Source organism: Asterias amurensis, chromosome 1, assembly GCF_032118995.1.
Source record: "Asterias amurensis chromosome 1, ASM3211899v1".
In the NCBI taxonomy this organism is placed as follows: Eukaryota; Metazoa; Echinodermata; class Asteroidea; order Forcipulatida; family Asteriidae; genus Asterias; species Asterias amurensis.
In genome coordinates, this window is record NC_092648.1 from 35,937,910 (window position 1) to 35,955,800 (window position 17,891).

Genomic DNA, 17,891 nt, shown 5'->3' on the forward strand with positions numbered 1-17,891 from the left:
GATGGTCGGGCGATGGAAATCTTGACGCGCGATCATAAAAAGACACGGTTTTTAGGCCTCAGTCTTAGGATTGCGCGCAAGATTTCCATCGCGCGACCAACGCGCGACCGACTATAAAGCGGCCTACGGTGTTGGAAATGAGTAGTGCAGCAGTCAATTAAATGTTTGGGTGTTCTAGCTTAATTTGTACGAGTGAAGTCGTCTATACTTGCAAAAGTTGTAGGCCGTCGTCGGGCCTGTGTGCTTATTTGCCTTTAAGGACTTCAGTGTTTGAACATTGGCTATCTTATGATCAAAAGTCTACACCAGGGAATTTCCGAAGAGGGATGTCCTATTAGGAATGTTGTGTACATAGTCTTTGGGAGGATCACAACAGGGACAATGGAAAGAACAAAAGAAACATTCACACAGGTATGCGTACAGGGCTATCCAGTTGGAATTCTGATGACGCGCTTCTGTAGAAATTGAAACCGTTTACACATCTAGCGGTGAAAACGTTGTACAATATTATTTAGGAGAGCACAAGGGCTGCGCCGTACTTAGTGAGGGTGGCTTGTTTGCGGCTGCACAAACATCGAGTATGTTAAAGTGGACACTATCGGTAATTGTCAAAGACCAGTCTTCTCACTTGCTGTATCTCAACATATGCACAAAATAACAAGCTTGTGAACATGTGAGCTCGATTGGTCGTCGGAGTTGGGAGATAACTATGAAAGAAAAAAACCTTGTCACACGAAGTTGTGTGCTTTCGGGACCTCAGATTCTAAACTTGAGGTCTCGAAATCAAATTTGTGGAAAATTACTTATTTCTCGAAAACTACTCCACATTAGAGGGAGCCGTTTCCCACACTGTTTTATACTATCAACAGCTCCCCATTATTTGTTACCAAGTAAGGTTTTATGCTAATAATTATTTTGAGTAATTACCAATAGTGTCCACTGCCTTTAAAAAGGCTACACTGTATGAATTGACCTGGATTCTGAGCCCCGTTGAGCCTGACCTTTCAAGAAATTGGCAAAAAAATGCCAGATTCTATGTCAGTTTGAAACATTTCTTTGTCATTTTGAAACAGATTCTGGGTCAAAATGACTCAGACAAGGGTCAGGCCAAACGGGAATTGGAGTCCGAGTCAAACCGGGAGTTATTAGAGCGACATGGGGCTTTGGAAACACAACTACAAACAAAATGGAAGACAGACTTTCTATAAAGTCTTTTTGATAGAGTGTTCACAGTCGAAGTGTAGTGATGTATGAAATTTACTGCAAGTAGGAGGATTTGATTGAGTGAACTCCTTATGAGGCAGGAACACCTTGCGTATACAATTCACCGGATCATGCCGCTAATCAGGAGAACACATAGTTATTAATGAGACGTCAAATTCCATGTCAATTTGACTGTCTCAATTTGGCATCCTTAAATCTCATTTTAATGAGATCATCACCCCTGACGAACTAAAATACATAAATTAAAATAACATGCAAACCAAAACACTTTAGAGGAATTCCAAAGTCATTATTGTGTGTTTTTAAAGGGTCTGTATTCGTCTTTGATCGGCGACTAAAAAATGCCGCCACTTTTGAAATGAAATTTTCTTTCACGGGGTGTGTTTACAACTACATTTATATTATAATTAAAACAATCGAACGGTTACAAGTGACCTGCAAAGGTATACAATGCCTTTAAGCAAGTTTGTTTCTCACATTCCAGATAATTTTATTTAAAAACGGCGACAGCAGGAGCAAAGTGGTAGTGTTAAATGGCCATAGCCTTAGTCTTCTTTCCAGCACCCTTTAATACACTAACATTATTATTATGGCAATGCCCACACAGCATGTAGACCTATACATAATAAAGCCATGCACAAGCAGCTACCTGTTTCAAATTTATTTTCTGCCAGGTCTCTAATATTCAAGACCCACTTGTGTTCCAGCCGAGGGGGGAGAATAAAAAAAGCGCGAAAGAACACCTAGACAAGAAGCACACGTTTATATTGATCACTTGAAAGCACGCTGGCTTGCACTTGGATGTCATCGGAGAGACGTGTGTAGGAAGAGTGATGGAGCGGTGCGGTTGCGAACCATGTCCCCCGGGTTCTGGTCGTAGGAGACGGCACACTCTTGGCGGTCGGTCGGCAGCTCCAGCTGTTACCTCGTATAGTTGTTTAAAGTCTTGCTTTACATTATTTAGTTTTACGGGAGAGTTTATGATCATTATTATGCGGGTGCCCTTGCATTTCTTATCAATAAAATTTATTGGGTTTTTAACTGACATCGAATTTGCAAAAGAACTATGGACGAAAAAACATTGCATTACTTGTATGAGCTTTCAAATGCATACTAAAAGGCTTCAGCTGAAGTATTTCATTATTTGAGTAAGAAATTACCTTTCTCAAAAACTACATTACTTCAGAGGGAGCTATTGTCACAATGTTTTACACTAGGGGCCTATCAACAGCTCTCCATTGCTCGTTACCAAGTAAGTTGTTAAATGTTATGCCAACAATTATTTGGAGTAATTACCCAAGTGTCCAGTACCTTTAAGTCTCGCTTTATAACAGCTACATTTTTTTATTTTTATGAAAGTTTCTGGCTATTATGTTGGTGCCCTTGCATTTCTAATCAATTGTGTAATTTGGGTTAAGCGCAAAATGACAATGAATTGTTTGTTACATTTATATTATAATGAGCAGATATTTACACGTGAGATTTTTTTTCTTTCTTTCAAACTGACGCTAATAAAGTGGCCCTTATAATAGCTGAAAAGGCAAGGTCAACTGAGGTAGACAGGTTTTTCTGACGAGCTGTTTTTTTATAATTAGTTGTGATGTAGATTGTCATCACAAGAACACGGCGGTTATCAACACGGGATTTGGTGTTCGTCATTAGTTGCACCCACCGGCAAGGCCCGCAGTGCGATCCAAGCATTCGTTATATCGCTCACCCGGGCGACCGGACGGCCCGTCCTTTAAGAGCAGCGACAGCAGATTTACATGCGCATCGTCGTGTATCACACACCGTGAAAGGGCTCGTGGCAACCCACTGGAATACTGTATGCAAACATCGAAAGGAGCTGACTATGAAAGATGTTTTCTTTTTTCTTCACCAGATACAGAAAGCATACCAGTGTTTGTATTGACATTTCGCATTTATAGAGGGCCCTTTCATGTGGACTTATAATATCAACGTATACTTGAGAGCAGGACCATGGGGACTTGAGCAGTATGCGGCATGTACGGTAGCAAGGTCATACAAAAAGGCAAGGAGAGAGTGACTGCCTCAAGTCACTATAACTGTCGCTTCAATCCATTGGCTTTGGGAATGAGCTATTGAACCGGCGTAAGGTTATCAAGTTCACCAGGGATAGAGCTGGGGAGATTTGAGTTCCAGCTGCATTGAAAGACGACTTGGGAGCTAGTGCAGTAGCAGTGTTGTGCTGGATGAAGTTCTATTTACATTACACGGATCTTGGTGGCGTTTTGTTGGAGGAAAGTGATGCCCATGTACGAGTCACCATGTGAATACACTTTGTTGAGGGACATACGATGCATGATGACAATTTACTTAAAATGTCAAAGTTGCTTGCGTTCTGAAACAAAATGAGGAAATCAACGGCTGTTGTCTCAGTGAGGAAATTCAATGCGCAGCAGTGGATTATGTGCCAATTCAACGCTAAGAAGGAATTGTAATTTTGTACGGTGGAAATTCCTTCATTTATGATGTAAATTTGACATGGAATTGAAATCGTCACTGAGTATGTCTGGTGCTAAAGATTATAAAGAGAGGGCACTTCGACGGCGTAGGGTGCGATATCGAACGTACCCGAGCCCTTCATTCGACCTGGAAGAAGATGACGAGCCACTGCTCGTTGCATGCCGCCATATTACATTCTCTCTCGATGTTCGCTTCCAGTCTGCCGTCCAACAACAGGACAACTTTGAACTTGATAAGATCCTCAGCACACACGGGGCCCAGATCGACATGAATGCCCGAAATCATATCGGGTTGACAGCTCTCCACCAAGCGGTTCTGAATCGCAACTTGGACACCGTGAAATTGCTGTTAACGCGCGGGTCTGACGCTAACGTCCAGGATTCAAACGGCTACGCCCCGTTACACACCGCGGCTGCCTACGGTCTCCGGAACATCGTGAGCCTGTTGATCATCTTCGGTGCTGACCTCTTCGTGAGGACTCTAGCCGGTGAATCCCCCGCTGATCTCTCCAAGGACGTGGTCACTGCCGATCTCCTCATGGTCGAGATGTGCAAGCAAATCCAGCAGCATGAATTGATGGAAAAATATGGATTTCTGTTCAGATTCATCGATTTGTGGGAGACGTTATGGACGAATTGTTGTACACTGTTTGAGAAAGTTGTTGAATGGGCGCAGAGTGCAGTGAAGAATTATTACGAAGTGCCACAGCATCATGCTCAAAACGGCACCATAAACCGCGGGAGAAAGCTGCCATAAAAACTTCAGAGTCATATTTTTTTTTCTACTGGGGCGGGCATTTGCAATATACACAGTTAATGGCATTGGCCATATGACTTGTACTTTTTCTTTCTATTCTTTTAAAGGCACTGGGCACGTTTGGTAATTGTAAAAGACCGGTATTCTCACTTGGTGTACCCCATGCATAAAATAACAAACCTGTGAAAATTTTGGCTCAATTTGTCGTTGAATTTGCAAGAAAAATAACGAAAGAAATTTTGTGTGCTTTCAGATGCATAATAAAAGGCGTCAGGCCTGAAGTATTTTATTATTTGAGTAAGAAATTACCCTTTTCTCAAAAATGCGATTCTTCCCTCAGCGAGGGAGCCGTTTCTCACAATATTTTATACTATCAACACTCTCCATTGCTCGTTTCCAAGTAAGTTGGCACGCTAATAATTACCAATAGTGTCCAGTATACCACTGGGCCCATGTTTTAGCTTCACAGGCGCCTTGTCCTAACGCCCTCTCTGCATGATGCCTAGTGGTCTGGCGTCCGCCTCCTATTCAATCGACATTTGGTTTCAATTGCTTCAGACGAAGCCAACGGCATTCGGAGCTAATTCTGCTGTTTTGGTAAATGACTTAGGTGCCAGTTGAGGTGATTGATTTTGTACAGTATTTTACCCCAGAGAACGGAAACATAGATTGTTTGCTCAAAGGTTATTTTTACCAGCTGAGACTGTACGTGATCATGCGGATACACAAAACAGCTGGGTTATTTCGGTTAAAGGTGCACAAAATAAATCATTTGTTATAGAGAAAAAGTATTTCATGGTTTTCTCAATCATTTTTGCTCCTGATGAGCACACGGGGATGTTGCAAAGTCATGTAAATGGATGGTCTGTAATTCCTGCCTGAATTCACATTAAATGTAAGTCAAATCTTATAACAACACTGTCAGATTGTATCTTTTTATTGGGCTTCATAGGTATCAAAGCCATGAAATGTTGTCATTAATTGAACAGACGCTGGAAACAAAACACGGTCAGAACGTTTGAGTTGAGTTCGGTGTATTAATTCTCTGTTTTTGAGAGCTAAATTGTGTTTTCACGTTCTAATAATTGTCAGCGATACTTTACGTAAAAAAATAAAAAATACAATAATGTTAGGTCCTTTCAAGCTGAAGACTTCACAGAGTGTTTGGTTTTGTTTCTTGAAGCTTACTCTGTTGGAATTAATACAAACTATACGACAATGATTAAATAAACTACGAAGTAATTGTGGCCGTTGTCAAATGAACAGTCGTCAGGTACGCTCCAAGTTCACTTGGACTTTTTTATTGGTCAATTGATGTCACTTGTATTATATATTAGAGATAAATGACACGCTACACTGCGCAGCCTCATTTTATTACCGGTAATAAAGTCTTTGGCAAAAATGGAAAATTGAATTTATTACTTTTAAGTGCATACTTATAAAGCCAAACTTGTCACATGCAATTTCGTCTGCCGGTGTAATTTACCACACGCCTGAAGATTCAAGGGGAAATTGTCTGAACATGTTCCCATTATGTTGTTTTACAGCAGTACGTTAAAACATGACTGAAGTGGACACTATAAGTAATTACTAAAAATAGTATTATCTTAATACCTTACTTGATTATGAGTAAAGGATGGGGAGAGGTTGATAGTATACAAATATTGACTGCTTCGAGTGCTATGGTTAAAACTATGACTCCCGAGGTGATCCACGGAGCGTTCTATTTTCCCGAGGCGAAGCCGAGGGAAAATAGAACGCTCCGGGGATCACCGAGGGAGTCATAGTTTTTAACCATTGCACGAGTAAAAGCAGTCAATATTTGTTTTATAACACCCCAAACATTTCTAAAACCTGTATTATTATTATTAAGTTACAGACCTGAATGCTACAATCCACGGACGACGCGAACACAGATTAAACACTTTTACCTACGCAAACACTTTTACCTACTGTGTTGCATGTAGTGTCGGACAATCTGAAATGGTTACAGACTATTAATTTATCATCCTCGTACACGCAACGGACGTCTGGGTAATGCACGCCGTGTGCTAGTCTGTCGGACTAGCGCACGGCGCCATGTGCTAGTCTTCGGACTAGCGCATGGCAAACCGACGCTCTATCACACGGCCGTCGTCTAGCAAAACTAAGACATGTCATGTGACGCGCTCTAAACCAATGAGCAGGCACAATACTTGCAAGGGGTGTTATAATATAAAACATTGTGAGAAACAGCTCCCTCTGAAGTGACGTAGTTAAAGAAGTAATTTTCAACGAATTTGATTTCGAGACCTCAGATTTAGAATTTGAGGTCTCGAAATCAAGCATCTGAAAGCACACAACTTCGTGTGACAAGGTGTTTTTCGTGCATTATATCTCGCAGCTTCGGCGACCAAGAGCTCAAATTTTCACAGGTTTGTTATGTTAAGCGTATGTTGAGATACACCAACTGTGAAGACTAGTCTTTGATAATTACCAATAGTGTCCACTGCCTTTAAGGACTTGTTTCAAATGTCATGATTCCGTGATCGTGACCGTAAGCCCAATAATGTTTCCTCATTATTGTGCAAGCCAGGTACAACAACAAAATCGATAAGTGTAGTGGGAAAATAATCAAACTCTAAGATCATCAAACGTTGAACAGTGGAGGATGCGGCTATCCTCTCCATTATGCTGATGAATTTCAAAGATGTCTGAATCCATTTATATCCATGCACTTTGGCTCACCTACGATACATTATGCTGTGATCATTACATTTACTCAGTGTTTCAAAGTTCAACATTGTCAGATTTTCGCTGAAAGATGTTCGTTGTCAAGATGATGCTGTATGTATAATACGATGCTGTTTAAACACGAAAAATCTATAAAAACTGTCAAAGCACAAAATGCAAACGTGTACATGCCCTTACATACAAATTGTTTGCACATGGCTTATGGACGTGATCTAATGTAGTTTCAGGATCCCGCCAACTGCCAAGTCTCGCGTGTGTTTGAACCATAGGACTCGATTAAAGTGCGCAAGTCTACATCATTCACGCGTTGAGCAATTAGGTTCGTGGGACCATGGTCACAAAATTTCTCGAATACTCGTGAGATTTGCACGGCATATAAATCATCATTAGTTTTAAAGGCAGTGGACACTATTGGGAATTATTCAAAATAACTATTAGCACAAAACCTTACTTGGTACGAGTAATGGGGAGAGGTTGATGGAATAAAACATTGTGAGAAACGGCTCCTTCTGAAGTGACGTAGTTTTCTAGAAAGAAGTATTTTTTCTGCGAATTTGATTTCGAGACCTCAGATTTAGAATTTGAGGTCCCGAAATCAAGCATCTGAAAGCACACAACTTCAAGTGACAAGGTGTTTTTCTTTCATTATTATCTCACAACTTCGACGACCATTTGAGCTCAAATTTTCACACTTTTGTTTTTGCACATGTTGAGATACACCAAGTGGGAAGACTATCCAACAGTGTCCAGGGTCTTTAAATGGTACAGACAGGATTGGGCTTTTCGTGTAATACCTTAAAGAAGGGAATCAATGTGTGGTGAACAGGTTTTCAACTAGTGGTTTAATACCATCGAGGCCTGGTTCTTGATAAATTTACCGAGACGAAGTCGAGGAAAATGATCAAGAACCAGGCCTCGGTGGGTTTAAACCACTAGTTAAAAACCGATTCAACACACTTTGATTCCCATTCATAAATACCTTTTCGGTCAACACTTTTGGTCAACACTTTTGGTCAAAAAGTTAAATAAATGCAAAAACTATATTATTTTTTCAATGATTTCTTTCAACACAACACCCCTCCAGCTATGAAATAGTTAGGCCCTCCGCCGCCCTCGGGTAAACAACTCCTTATAAGGGAACGCTGTGCGCGTCGCGCGTATCGCGTGATGTGGCACACTGTCTCGGCCGTTGCTCTCGACCAGTAGGAATGAAGAAACTGTCTTATAGGAACAGGTGCAAGCTCGCGTGTCACGCCCATGTTTCAACACTTTTTACTGGTCATAAACAAAGGTTTACACACCCACGTGACGCGCTCTCCACCAATGGGAATATCGAAACTGTCTGAGGTATTTATGAATGAAGGTTTGTACATTTTGGAGTCTATATAAAAGTATTTGATAACAATTTTAATTAAACGTTTCGGGAGAAACGGCCACAGGTAAGACAACTTGAGACTGGAGACCACTGAGAAGCTGTTTACCAAAGTGCACACTGTAAGTTGTGGCCCTTTCAGTGCATAACCTGCACCATCCCCCACCTTGTTATTTCTGGTTTGTATTGATGTATTTTTAAGAACACAACGGATGTAGTGAGTCACTTTAAAATCAGAAATCCCTAACCCAGAACAGTCATTATTTTTTCCAACTCGACCTCGAGGCCGGCAAAACGCGACACGGACAACGGAAATGGGAGGGTGACATATCAATATGGTAGGGGGGGGGGCAATATTATTGACCCGGTATCGGAAGTCGACTTGTCCTCCTCTGAGGCCTACTCGTAATTCCAATGTCACAAACTGCTTATACAGATGACACCATATGAAATGTATTTTGGGGCTGTGGTATCATTCTAAAGCTTGTTAAAGGGAGGGTCTAATGACTCTGAACATTAATTGGAATTGACTAATGGCCTGACGTTTCGACCCTAGCAGAGTCTTTCTCGAAGGCTAAATGACAACCCATAAGCAGTGAAGTGGAAATACATTAGTGGGGTTAGAAAGCATGCAGAAAAAAGCAAGGGGTAAACAATTAGAATGGGACAACAGGGGGGGTGGTTGAAGGGAAGGGACTGGCTTGACCACAAGAAGATGGAAACACAAAGGACAATATCAAGGGTGGGGAGGTGGGGAAAAAAGTAATTAATTAGACTCTGAAAATTAATGGCAACACAAACGTACGTGCTGAGAATAGCCCTAAACATCGGCTTTGGATAATGCAATTTGAGAAACATTCACTTCGCAAGTACTGCAGGGTAATAGGAACAGTTGCAACTTTGTATCCCCCGAAACTTGCGCGAAGCGTTACCGGGGAATTAACGCTTCTCAGAGACTGCGTATTCGTTTTGGGGATTATTCTTCCTGCATGGACATTATTCGCTCTGGAGCTTCGGTGATATCTCAAAACGGCGAACACCTTTTAAAAGAAATTTCACAGATTAATTTATTTGTGTACAATTACATTAATTTAGGATTAAAATAATCGAACGATTCCAAAAACCAAAGGTATAATAAATACAACGCCTTTAAATACAAATATCTTCCCGAACCGATTTGTTGTAATCTTATTAGGTGAAAACCAACAAAATATACAATCTGACCCCTCAGTTCTGGTCGGGCCTATAGCCTTACCAACAAAATGTAAAATCAAAATAATATAAACACATTCACTGTCACTTGTGAGAGGGAAACTAAAAGAAACTACGAACGAGCGAACATGGCTATTCCGTTTAACGGGGTCAATGTTTCATGCTCTAAAACGTTTCCCTAGATACCATGTAAGATTGTACCCCCCCCCCCCCCCCCACACACACACACACCCCTTTTCTAACGGTGCAACAAAATGCGCAGGAACTCGCACTGCGTTCAGGGACACTTGATTAAAAAAAAACTAACTTAATAAAGACTTGTCACTTATGCCGAACAATTCAAGGGTTGATTTAACACTGAAAAGCAACCTTGTCAATAACAATGGCTATGTCTTTAATTTTTTTTTTACCCCGGCACTTGAGGAAGTTCATTTCACAGTAGAAGGTCAAACTCCGGGATAGGTGATGGGGGCTCGTGACCCCTGGGCCCACGAGCTTATTGGACAGAACAGTCGCGTTGTTGCTTCTACTCGCAAACCATTTTTTTCCCTAAACTGAAATTACGGTTGTCCCCAACGGCCTCCAATTATCTTTGTAAACTCTCTACGTCGCGACGTTCATGCACGACTGAGATGAAAATATTCTGGCTTTCTGCAAGAGGTCCATCTTTTATAAGGGGACCGGGACTTTCACGGCTGATGACAAGTATTTTATCCTGACTGTCTTTAAAGATAAGCAGTCCTTATATTAGATTAGAATTGCATTTTGATGTCCACATTGTTTAAAACATAGAAATTATACTACACTGTATAGGCCTATTGCCAAAAATGTAAAATGACAAAAGTAACCATGTAGACACCAAAAACACAATGCACTAGGCCACCATAACAAAAAATGCTGCAGCACCAACCGAGTAAGTAAATAAACAAAATATGAAAGGTACTCTTGAGGAACGAGTAAGAAAAAACCTCAAATCTTGCTAAGTTGCCGCTATGCAAATGGTTTCATACATTATTATAGTTTTAACCGCTTAATGCGACTTATATGCCTTTGAACGTAAAAGTAAATCTCTTTAAATATTGCCTTCTTGGCAGCATATTTTGGTGCAGGTAATTTTGACAGATATTTTTGAATTGCTTAAATTCCAAAGTGAGCTAAACACACACAACATTTCGTGGAACCCATTTTCGCGCTGTTTTCGTCGTTAGCTTTGGCGCCAAAAATGATATCGTCCCCGTCAGTTTTGTGTCATTCAATGTTTGTTTTTTAAGCAGATGGTCTTTACTGTAAGTGCTTCTTCAAAAACACTGTAAAATAAAACACTGTAAACAGAACATTAATATGAGAACAAAATCCGAGTGGATGCAAAGAAATTGAGCATGATACATACATACCTCATGGCTACAATAAAGCACGTCACACACAGACATATTATTTTACATTCTTGTTTTAAATTGAAATCCATGGAGAACGAGACTGCATCGTGGTTGATAGCGGGGCAGACATGGGAAATATTTGGATGAATAATGTGCCTGTAATGATTAAAGGCAGTGGACACTACTGGTAATTACCCAAAATAATTATTAGCATAAAACCTTACTTGGTAACGAGTAATAGGGAGAGGTTGACAGTATAAGAGACATTGTGGGAAACGGCTCCTTCTGAAGTGACGTAGTTTTCGAGAAAGAGGTTATTTACCAAGATTTTGATTTCGAGACCTCAGAATTAGATTTTCAGGTCTCGAAATCAAGCATCTGAAAGCGCACAACTTCGTGTGACAAGTGTATTTTTTCTTTAATTATTATCTCGCAACTTCGACGACCAATAGAGCTCAAATTTTCACAGGCTTGTTATGTTAGGCATATGTTGAGATACACCAAGTGAGAAGAGTTGACAATTACCAATAGTGTCCAGTGCCTTTAATGATTAATGATACAAACATTGAACTAATGGTACAGGCAGAGTAATATGTCATGAGAAAGATATTTGACTGTAGGGCTATCGCAGGCTTGTCTTTTGAAAACAAAATGCAAGTAGAAAAGAAACAGGCCATTACTTTCAAAAATGTGAAAGGCTGTCATTTGCTTGGTTGCTCAGAGAGTGTATTTGAGGAAGATATTTTTGGCTGTAGGGCCACTGCAGGATTGTCTTTTGAAAACAAAATGTAAGAGGAATAGCAAGTAAACCCTAGTTTTCCAATATCGTGAATGGCTGTTAATATGTTATATTTCTTTTTGAGAGTGTGTGATAAGAAAGATATATGGCTGGAGGCCCATCGCAGGCTTGTCCTTTGAAAACAAAATGTAGGTGAATAGCAAGTATGCCCTAGTTTTCAAACATCGTGCATGGCTGCCATTTCTTGTTCATTCTATACTCTATCAAATGACGAAGGCAAAATACCATCACCTCCCTACCTTATGAGTAATGGTACGACTATACGATAGGCCTATCCTTAAGGAAAGAGAAGCTATACATTATTTGTTGAAGTATCGCTGAATCAACAAACTGCCTACTTCATTTGAGCTCGTTAGTCTAGATTTGACCTCCACAATAGTCAGTGAGTTAACTACACTAACGAGAATATGGCGCTTTTTGAAGGCTTCAGATTTGGCTCAGGCTAGCTTGGACCCGCGGTTGTTTTGACAAATTGCGCGTGCTTTGCGTATAGGCGCTTAGGGCTTCAGACGAGAGGACGGAGCCTAAAGCCGAATCAAAAGCCGAAGCCGTGGTTTTTAAAAGGGCCTTTTTAACACAGTCGATGTTTGTGTGTGTAACTATGATGGAATACTACATCACTCTCGGGGTAAAGTCTTGTTTCAAGACGTAATGGCATGTTGATCGATTCACAATTCCCAGTAATACAAATACTGCATTGGATATCGTTTTTGAAGGAAATGTTTCTGTCATTGATCGCCGCTTTACTGATGGAGCATAGCCTTCACGACGCCATGTTTATTACAGCAAGGTTAAAGCTATATATCCAGGCAGTTTGCCCATGGACTAATTCGTAATATCCAGGTCAAGAGCCTTGAATTAAGGCTACTTGAAGCCGCCATCTTTAAGATATAATGCTCTGCCCAATGTATATAACAATTAGAGTGTAAAACGAGCCTCGCACATAAAACATGAACCCACTCTCTAAATGTAAAAGAGTGAAAAACACCACTCCTTACATTTTGAGTTGTCCCTCAAATGGCTCTTTAAAAAGAGTGGTGGTTATTTTCACTCTTTTGGAGGGGTTTCACTCCAGGACAGGACAGACTGAAAAGTCACTCAAAAAGATGCAAACTTCAATCCCAAAAAAAGAGTGGAAGACCACCCGAAAAAGAGTTGACCCTCATCATGGCTATTCAAAGAGGGTTTATTCACGCTTTTGCATTTAGAGAGAAAACTACGAATTGCACGGCAAAGTTTAGACTTGACCCAAGTCGAACTTTCGTCGAATCCTTGGTCGGTTGATAATCAACTGCATCGCATGCAGCTTTATGTGCACACCTTTAAACGGCTCATCATAGTTAGCTCTGTGCTGTTGAACCGGTTAGCCAGAGACCCGACTTGAATCAAGTCTAGGCAATGTCCGGCACAATTATTGCATAGAGAGATCCAATTCATCTAACGGTTGCAGCAAACATCGATGTCATACCTTTAAGATGTTTGAAACCTTTTAAGGGAGGGAAGGCTATAGGAGTGATAATGAAAAAACTCAGTAACGTCGTTGGGATACACCTCGCCAAATGAAAGAGTTTATCTTTCCCGGCTGATGTTAATCATTCCTTACAATTCCAGAGTAGGATGTGGGTTTCACCTGTCTTAATTGACTCCTGCCTCGATAAAACACGCATGGTACAAAATGCCGTGTCTATAAAGATTCAAAGTGGATGGGATGTAATATGCCACGGAAGAGATTCGAAGCGATGGGGCTTCCAACGAACTGCGGTCCAACTTAATTAACTCCACGCAAGGGGTGGGGGATAGTTTGTAATGATTAAGCCAATATACCTACTGGTAATATATACCGTTTAACTTGGTTGTCTTCTTGAGGTTTTTCCAGTGATATGTTCTGATTGCCACATAATATTATTGTGAGGGCTAAGGAACCGAACTTGTTTTCCCATTCCAATCACGGGTTTCGAGTCATTGTGTTTTTATAAGGTAAAGTCACAAGTCTATAACAATCCTGATATTGACAAAATTCACCTTACGTCATCATAATCTAGACTAGGAGTAAGTTCGAGAGGCACCATTGTTGACTTAAGGTTGACTACTTGACTTGAACCCAGGCTGGTCGACCATTGGTTGACTTCTGTGGTCGATGGTCGACCATTTTGGAACCAGCCTCAGGATTTCAGGACCATGGTCCCGATTGCCTGCTCCATGCTAACATGTGTAACGAGAAGGACACCAGTGACAGTATAGCGTCAAAGGCTTTTTTCGAAACCACGGCTTCGGCTCCAGACTCGGTTCAGACTAGCTTTGCGTAAACGCACTCAGGGCTTCAGACGAGAGAACGGGGGGCGTGTAGCTGAATCCAAAAGCTTAAGCCGTGGTTTCGAAAAGGGATTTCAAACGAGGCGTTCGAGTGGAAAGCGTCACTGCAGATGAACGTTACTGGCCAGTGGTTCAATCACAGGTCGACTAATGTGGGCTGGTGTCGGATGCAATTGTGTCCGCCATGCAATACTGTCCGCTCCGGACACTTTTGCATATGCAATCGTGTCCGGAACTATGCAAAAACCGTCCGGTGGACATGTACATGACTGTACATGATTGTATGTGAGCGCGTAAGGAAGCGATCGTGCATGCACTGAACCTACGTATATGCAGCATGAATATTCACGTACTTCATGATTGAAGCGAATACCCAACGGCCGAACATTTCCCATGTCATTCATGACATGCACGTAGCTTGTAAAAAAATGACGAACGTGTTCCGTCGACCAAGGGCGTTTAATTAACTGCAAGGACGGTTTTGCACGGGGGCGGACACAACTGCATATGCAAATGTGTCTGGGCGGACACAATTGCATTATGCAGCAGCGTCCGGGCGGACACGATTGCATATGCAAAACCGTCCGGCGGACATTATTGCATATGCAATAATGTCCTCCGGACAGTATTGCATAGAAGACATAATTGCATGGGACACCGGCACCATGCATCCCTTGAATAAGCCGACATCGTTGATGAAACTTGCACGCTCATTGGCTGAGGGTCGTGAGCAGTGCATAACGCATGCACTTCTCCACTGTTTGGCATCAAAGATGGCGGTCTATGACGTCTTGGGCGAATACTTTGAATCTCAGTTGCAGGGAGAGAATGTCCTCCAAGTTGCACGACGCTTGCACAAAAACGCACCTCCGTACAATTCGCGTCTACCATTTTCTGTCATATTGTATTAAGTTAATTCATTTTGCACAGCCTTACTATATTTGGACCGATAATGATGATCAAAGACATCTATGGCAAGACATCTGGCAAAATTGCGTGGCAAGATCGATCATCCATGGTAACGAGGTGGGACCGTATGCCCCATATTGTGGTTTTCGTTTGCAGGATCTAACGCAAAATAGACAACTCTTTTGATTTTAATATCGCCACCGCTTTCACCACCCGGTCCACAATCATGAATCTGCCCTTTCTTTCCCCCGTAATAATCTTCCTTCCTCATAACCTCGTTCCCTACATACCGCTCTAAGCCCCATCATGTTTATCGGTAAATACACGACATTGTCACCTCTAAAGATTAGTTACGATTACGATGTTGTGGTGTGTCCTCTAACCCGCCCCGGTGGCGGGTGTACTTCTAAAGGTTTTTGTATTATATCAGAACATTAACCCTTTTGTAAAATTCAATGAGTAATGCAATGTTTTGTTTTGTTTTTGTTTTTTGGGGGGAATTCACTAGATTCCAAAATGATTTAATCGACATAGCACGAGAAGATTTACCTTTTCTCTCTTCATATTGCGTCAGGGGGTCGAGTCGGGTCGGGGGGGGGGGGGGGGGGCTCGCTCCCAGCCCGTCACACCGTGTTGTTGATCTTGATTCTCGTCCGTGTGTTTATGTTTCCCGCCTTAGGTTTTTGTCGTGACTCGCTCTGTTTGTGTCACTGATGAAAAGCGTCTGAAAACAGAGGCTAAAATCACGCTCTGTGACTACATGCACAACAAACACAACAATGTTATATGGGGCAGTGTTTGCAACTGAATGATGTATTTTCAGCAACTAAATAATCATGATAATCAACTCAAACTATTTAATTCTTTTCACTTCCACAATAGAACTGGTGTTTTTGTTCGAAGAGTACATTTGAAACACTCGCTTTGTTTTCAGCAAAATGGGATTATAATAAAAGGCACTTGTATTGACATGTTTGGTAATACAAAATTGTCAAAGACAAGGAAGCTCATTTGCCGTATCCCAACATTTGCATAAACTAACAACCCTGGGATAATTTGGACTAAATAATTTGGTCATCGCAACTGCAAGAAAAAAAATGAACGAAAAAAGAACACCCTTTTTGCACAAATTGGTGTGATTTCAGATGCATAATAAAAGGCTTCAGCTGAAGTCTGTCTTAATTGAGTGAGAAATTCTCTCTCTCTCTCTCTCTCTCTCTCTCTCTCTCTCTCTCTCTCTCAACATCGTTACCGAGTAGGTTTTATGCCAATAACCATTTTGAGCAATCGTGTTCAGTGCCTTTAATTATTATTATAATTTAAATAGACCGGTTGGGTGAAACTAGAGTGCGGACATCAAATTACCTCGTCATTAAAATACGAAATACGATGGTGTTAAACCCCTGGGAACGATTACGCCTATGGCATTTACAACACAAACTAGCTGCAGGTAAAGCAATCCTCGTCATACGTGTAAAATTTTTCTTCCGAGTCACATAAATCTTGATATGACTCAGTTTTAAATCATTTTATGCACGTCGTTCCTCTTAATTTATTCATGTTCTTTTGTCTATGGATTTATGTTTCAACGCCCGGGGGCCCATATTACTCAAACACAGCTATCGAGACCGTATTTAATTGCTATCCGACAAGGAACGCGCATACAAATTTCTCAAATTCTCAAATTAATGCATCCCTGTGGAGATGAGGTTTGTTCTGTAATTTTTCCTTCTTTTTAACATCCCCGAGGTATTTTTTGTCACACGAAAATCCATGGTCAGCATCGTTCTCTTTTAAAGAAACCCCCGGGGAGACGTTTCGTTCCTGTTCAAAAAGAAACAAAATACTCAACTTGAGATCATTAATGTTCCTTTGTATTGGAATTTTATCCTCCACTAATTGTCCTCACAAGTATGATTTAACACCATGTACAGGCGATTTCGTCGGTCTCCACATTATACCAAATTCGACAATTTATTCAAACATGAATAAAATCCTCAGCCCATTTGAGGTCATGTTCTTCTGCGCATTTCAAGTATCGATGCGCTTAACATTAGTGCTCTCGTCATTGGGCCAATAACATTCCTTTAATATTTCTTCTCTGGGGAGTATACAACGTAGGCAACCATAGCGCTCCAAATGCTTTTTCATACACAATATCGCCATCTGCCATCGCATTTACCCAACTATACCCAGGTATCCCTTGCATTATTCGGAAGTTTGGTGGATTTTTTCCCTCCAGGAACTATTTTCACAAGCGTGCTTTCAATAATTATATATGTGAGCGTCCGGCTGTTCCGAAATTGAAAACGCGCCCCCATAGGTGCGATGTTATCTGTCAAAATACAGTATCGAGGTACCGGCTCTGTTTGATTTTGAGCCACTGAGTAGTGCCTTGCTAGCTCGATACGTTTTCCGTCAGTTTGCACAATATGCCGTGGAGATCATCTAGGAAGATCTTAGTATCAAAATTAAATTGACTGGGGTAACCAATAGTGCTTTCATTTCATGTAGGCCTACTCACTCTTTAATTATTATTATTATTTTCGATGCAGAGAATATTGGTTAGTCAGACCCTTCATAAAAAATTGGTTGAAAAGATGATTGTCCTCTTCTTGTAAAATGTCATTTAAGATTTCACAAAATTCTTCCCAACTTAAGACTAATCTTAGGACTTAGGACGAGTCTCAACCCTGCACTGTAGCATGCA

The 17,891-nt window shown here is 41.1% G+C and overlaps 1 protein-coding gene across 1 annotated transcript; it reads left to right on the top strand.

Annotated features, from left to right (window-relative positions):
• The first annotated feature begins 3,242 nt into the window (after positions 1-3,242).
• On the top strand, positions 3,243-5,601 carry LOC139941315 (uncharacterized). The gene has a single exon (XM_071937748.1). The coding sequence runs from the start codon at positions 3,730-3,732 to the stop codon at positions 4,465-4,467; it is 738 nt and encodes a 245-aa protein (XP_071793849.1). The 5' UTR covers positions 3,243-3,729; the 3' UTR covers positions 4,468-5,601.
• Positions 5,602-17,891: the final 12,290 nt, after the last annotated feature.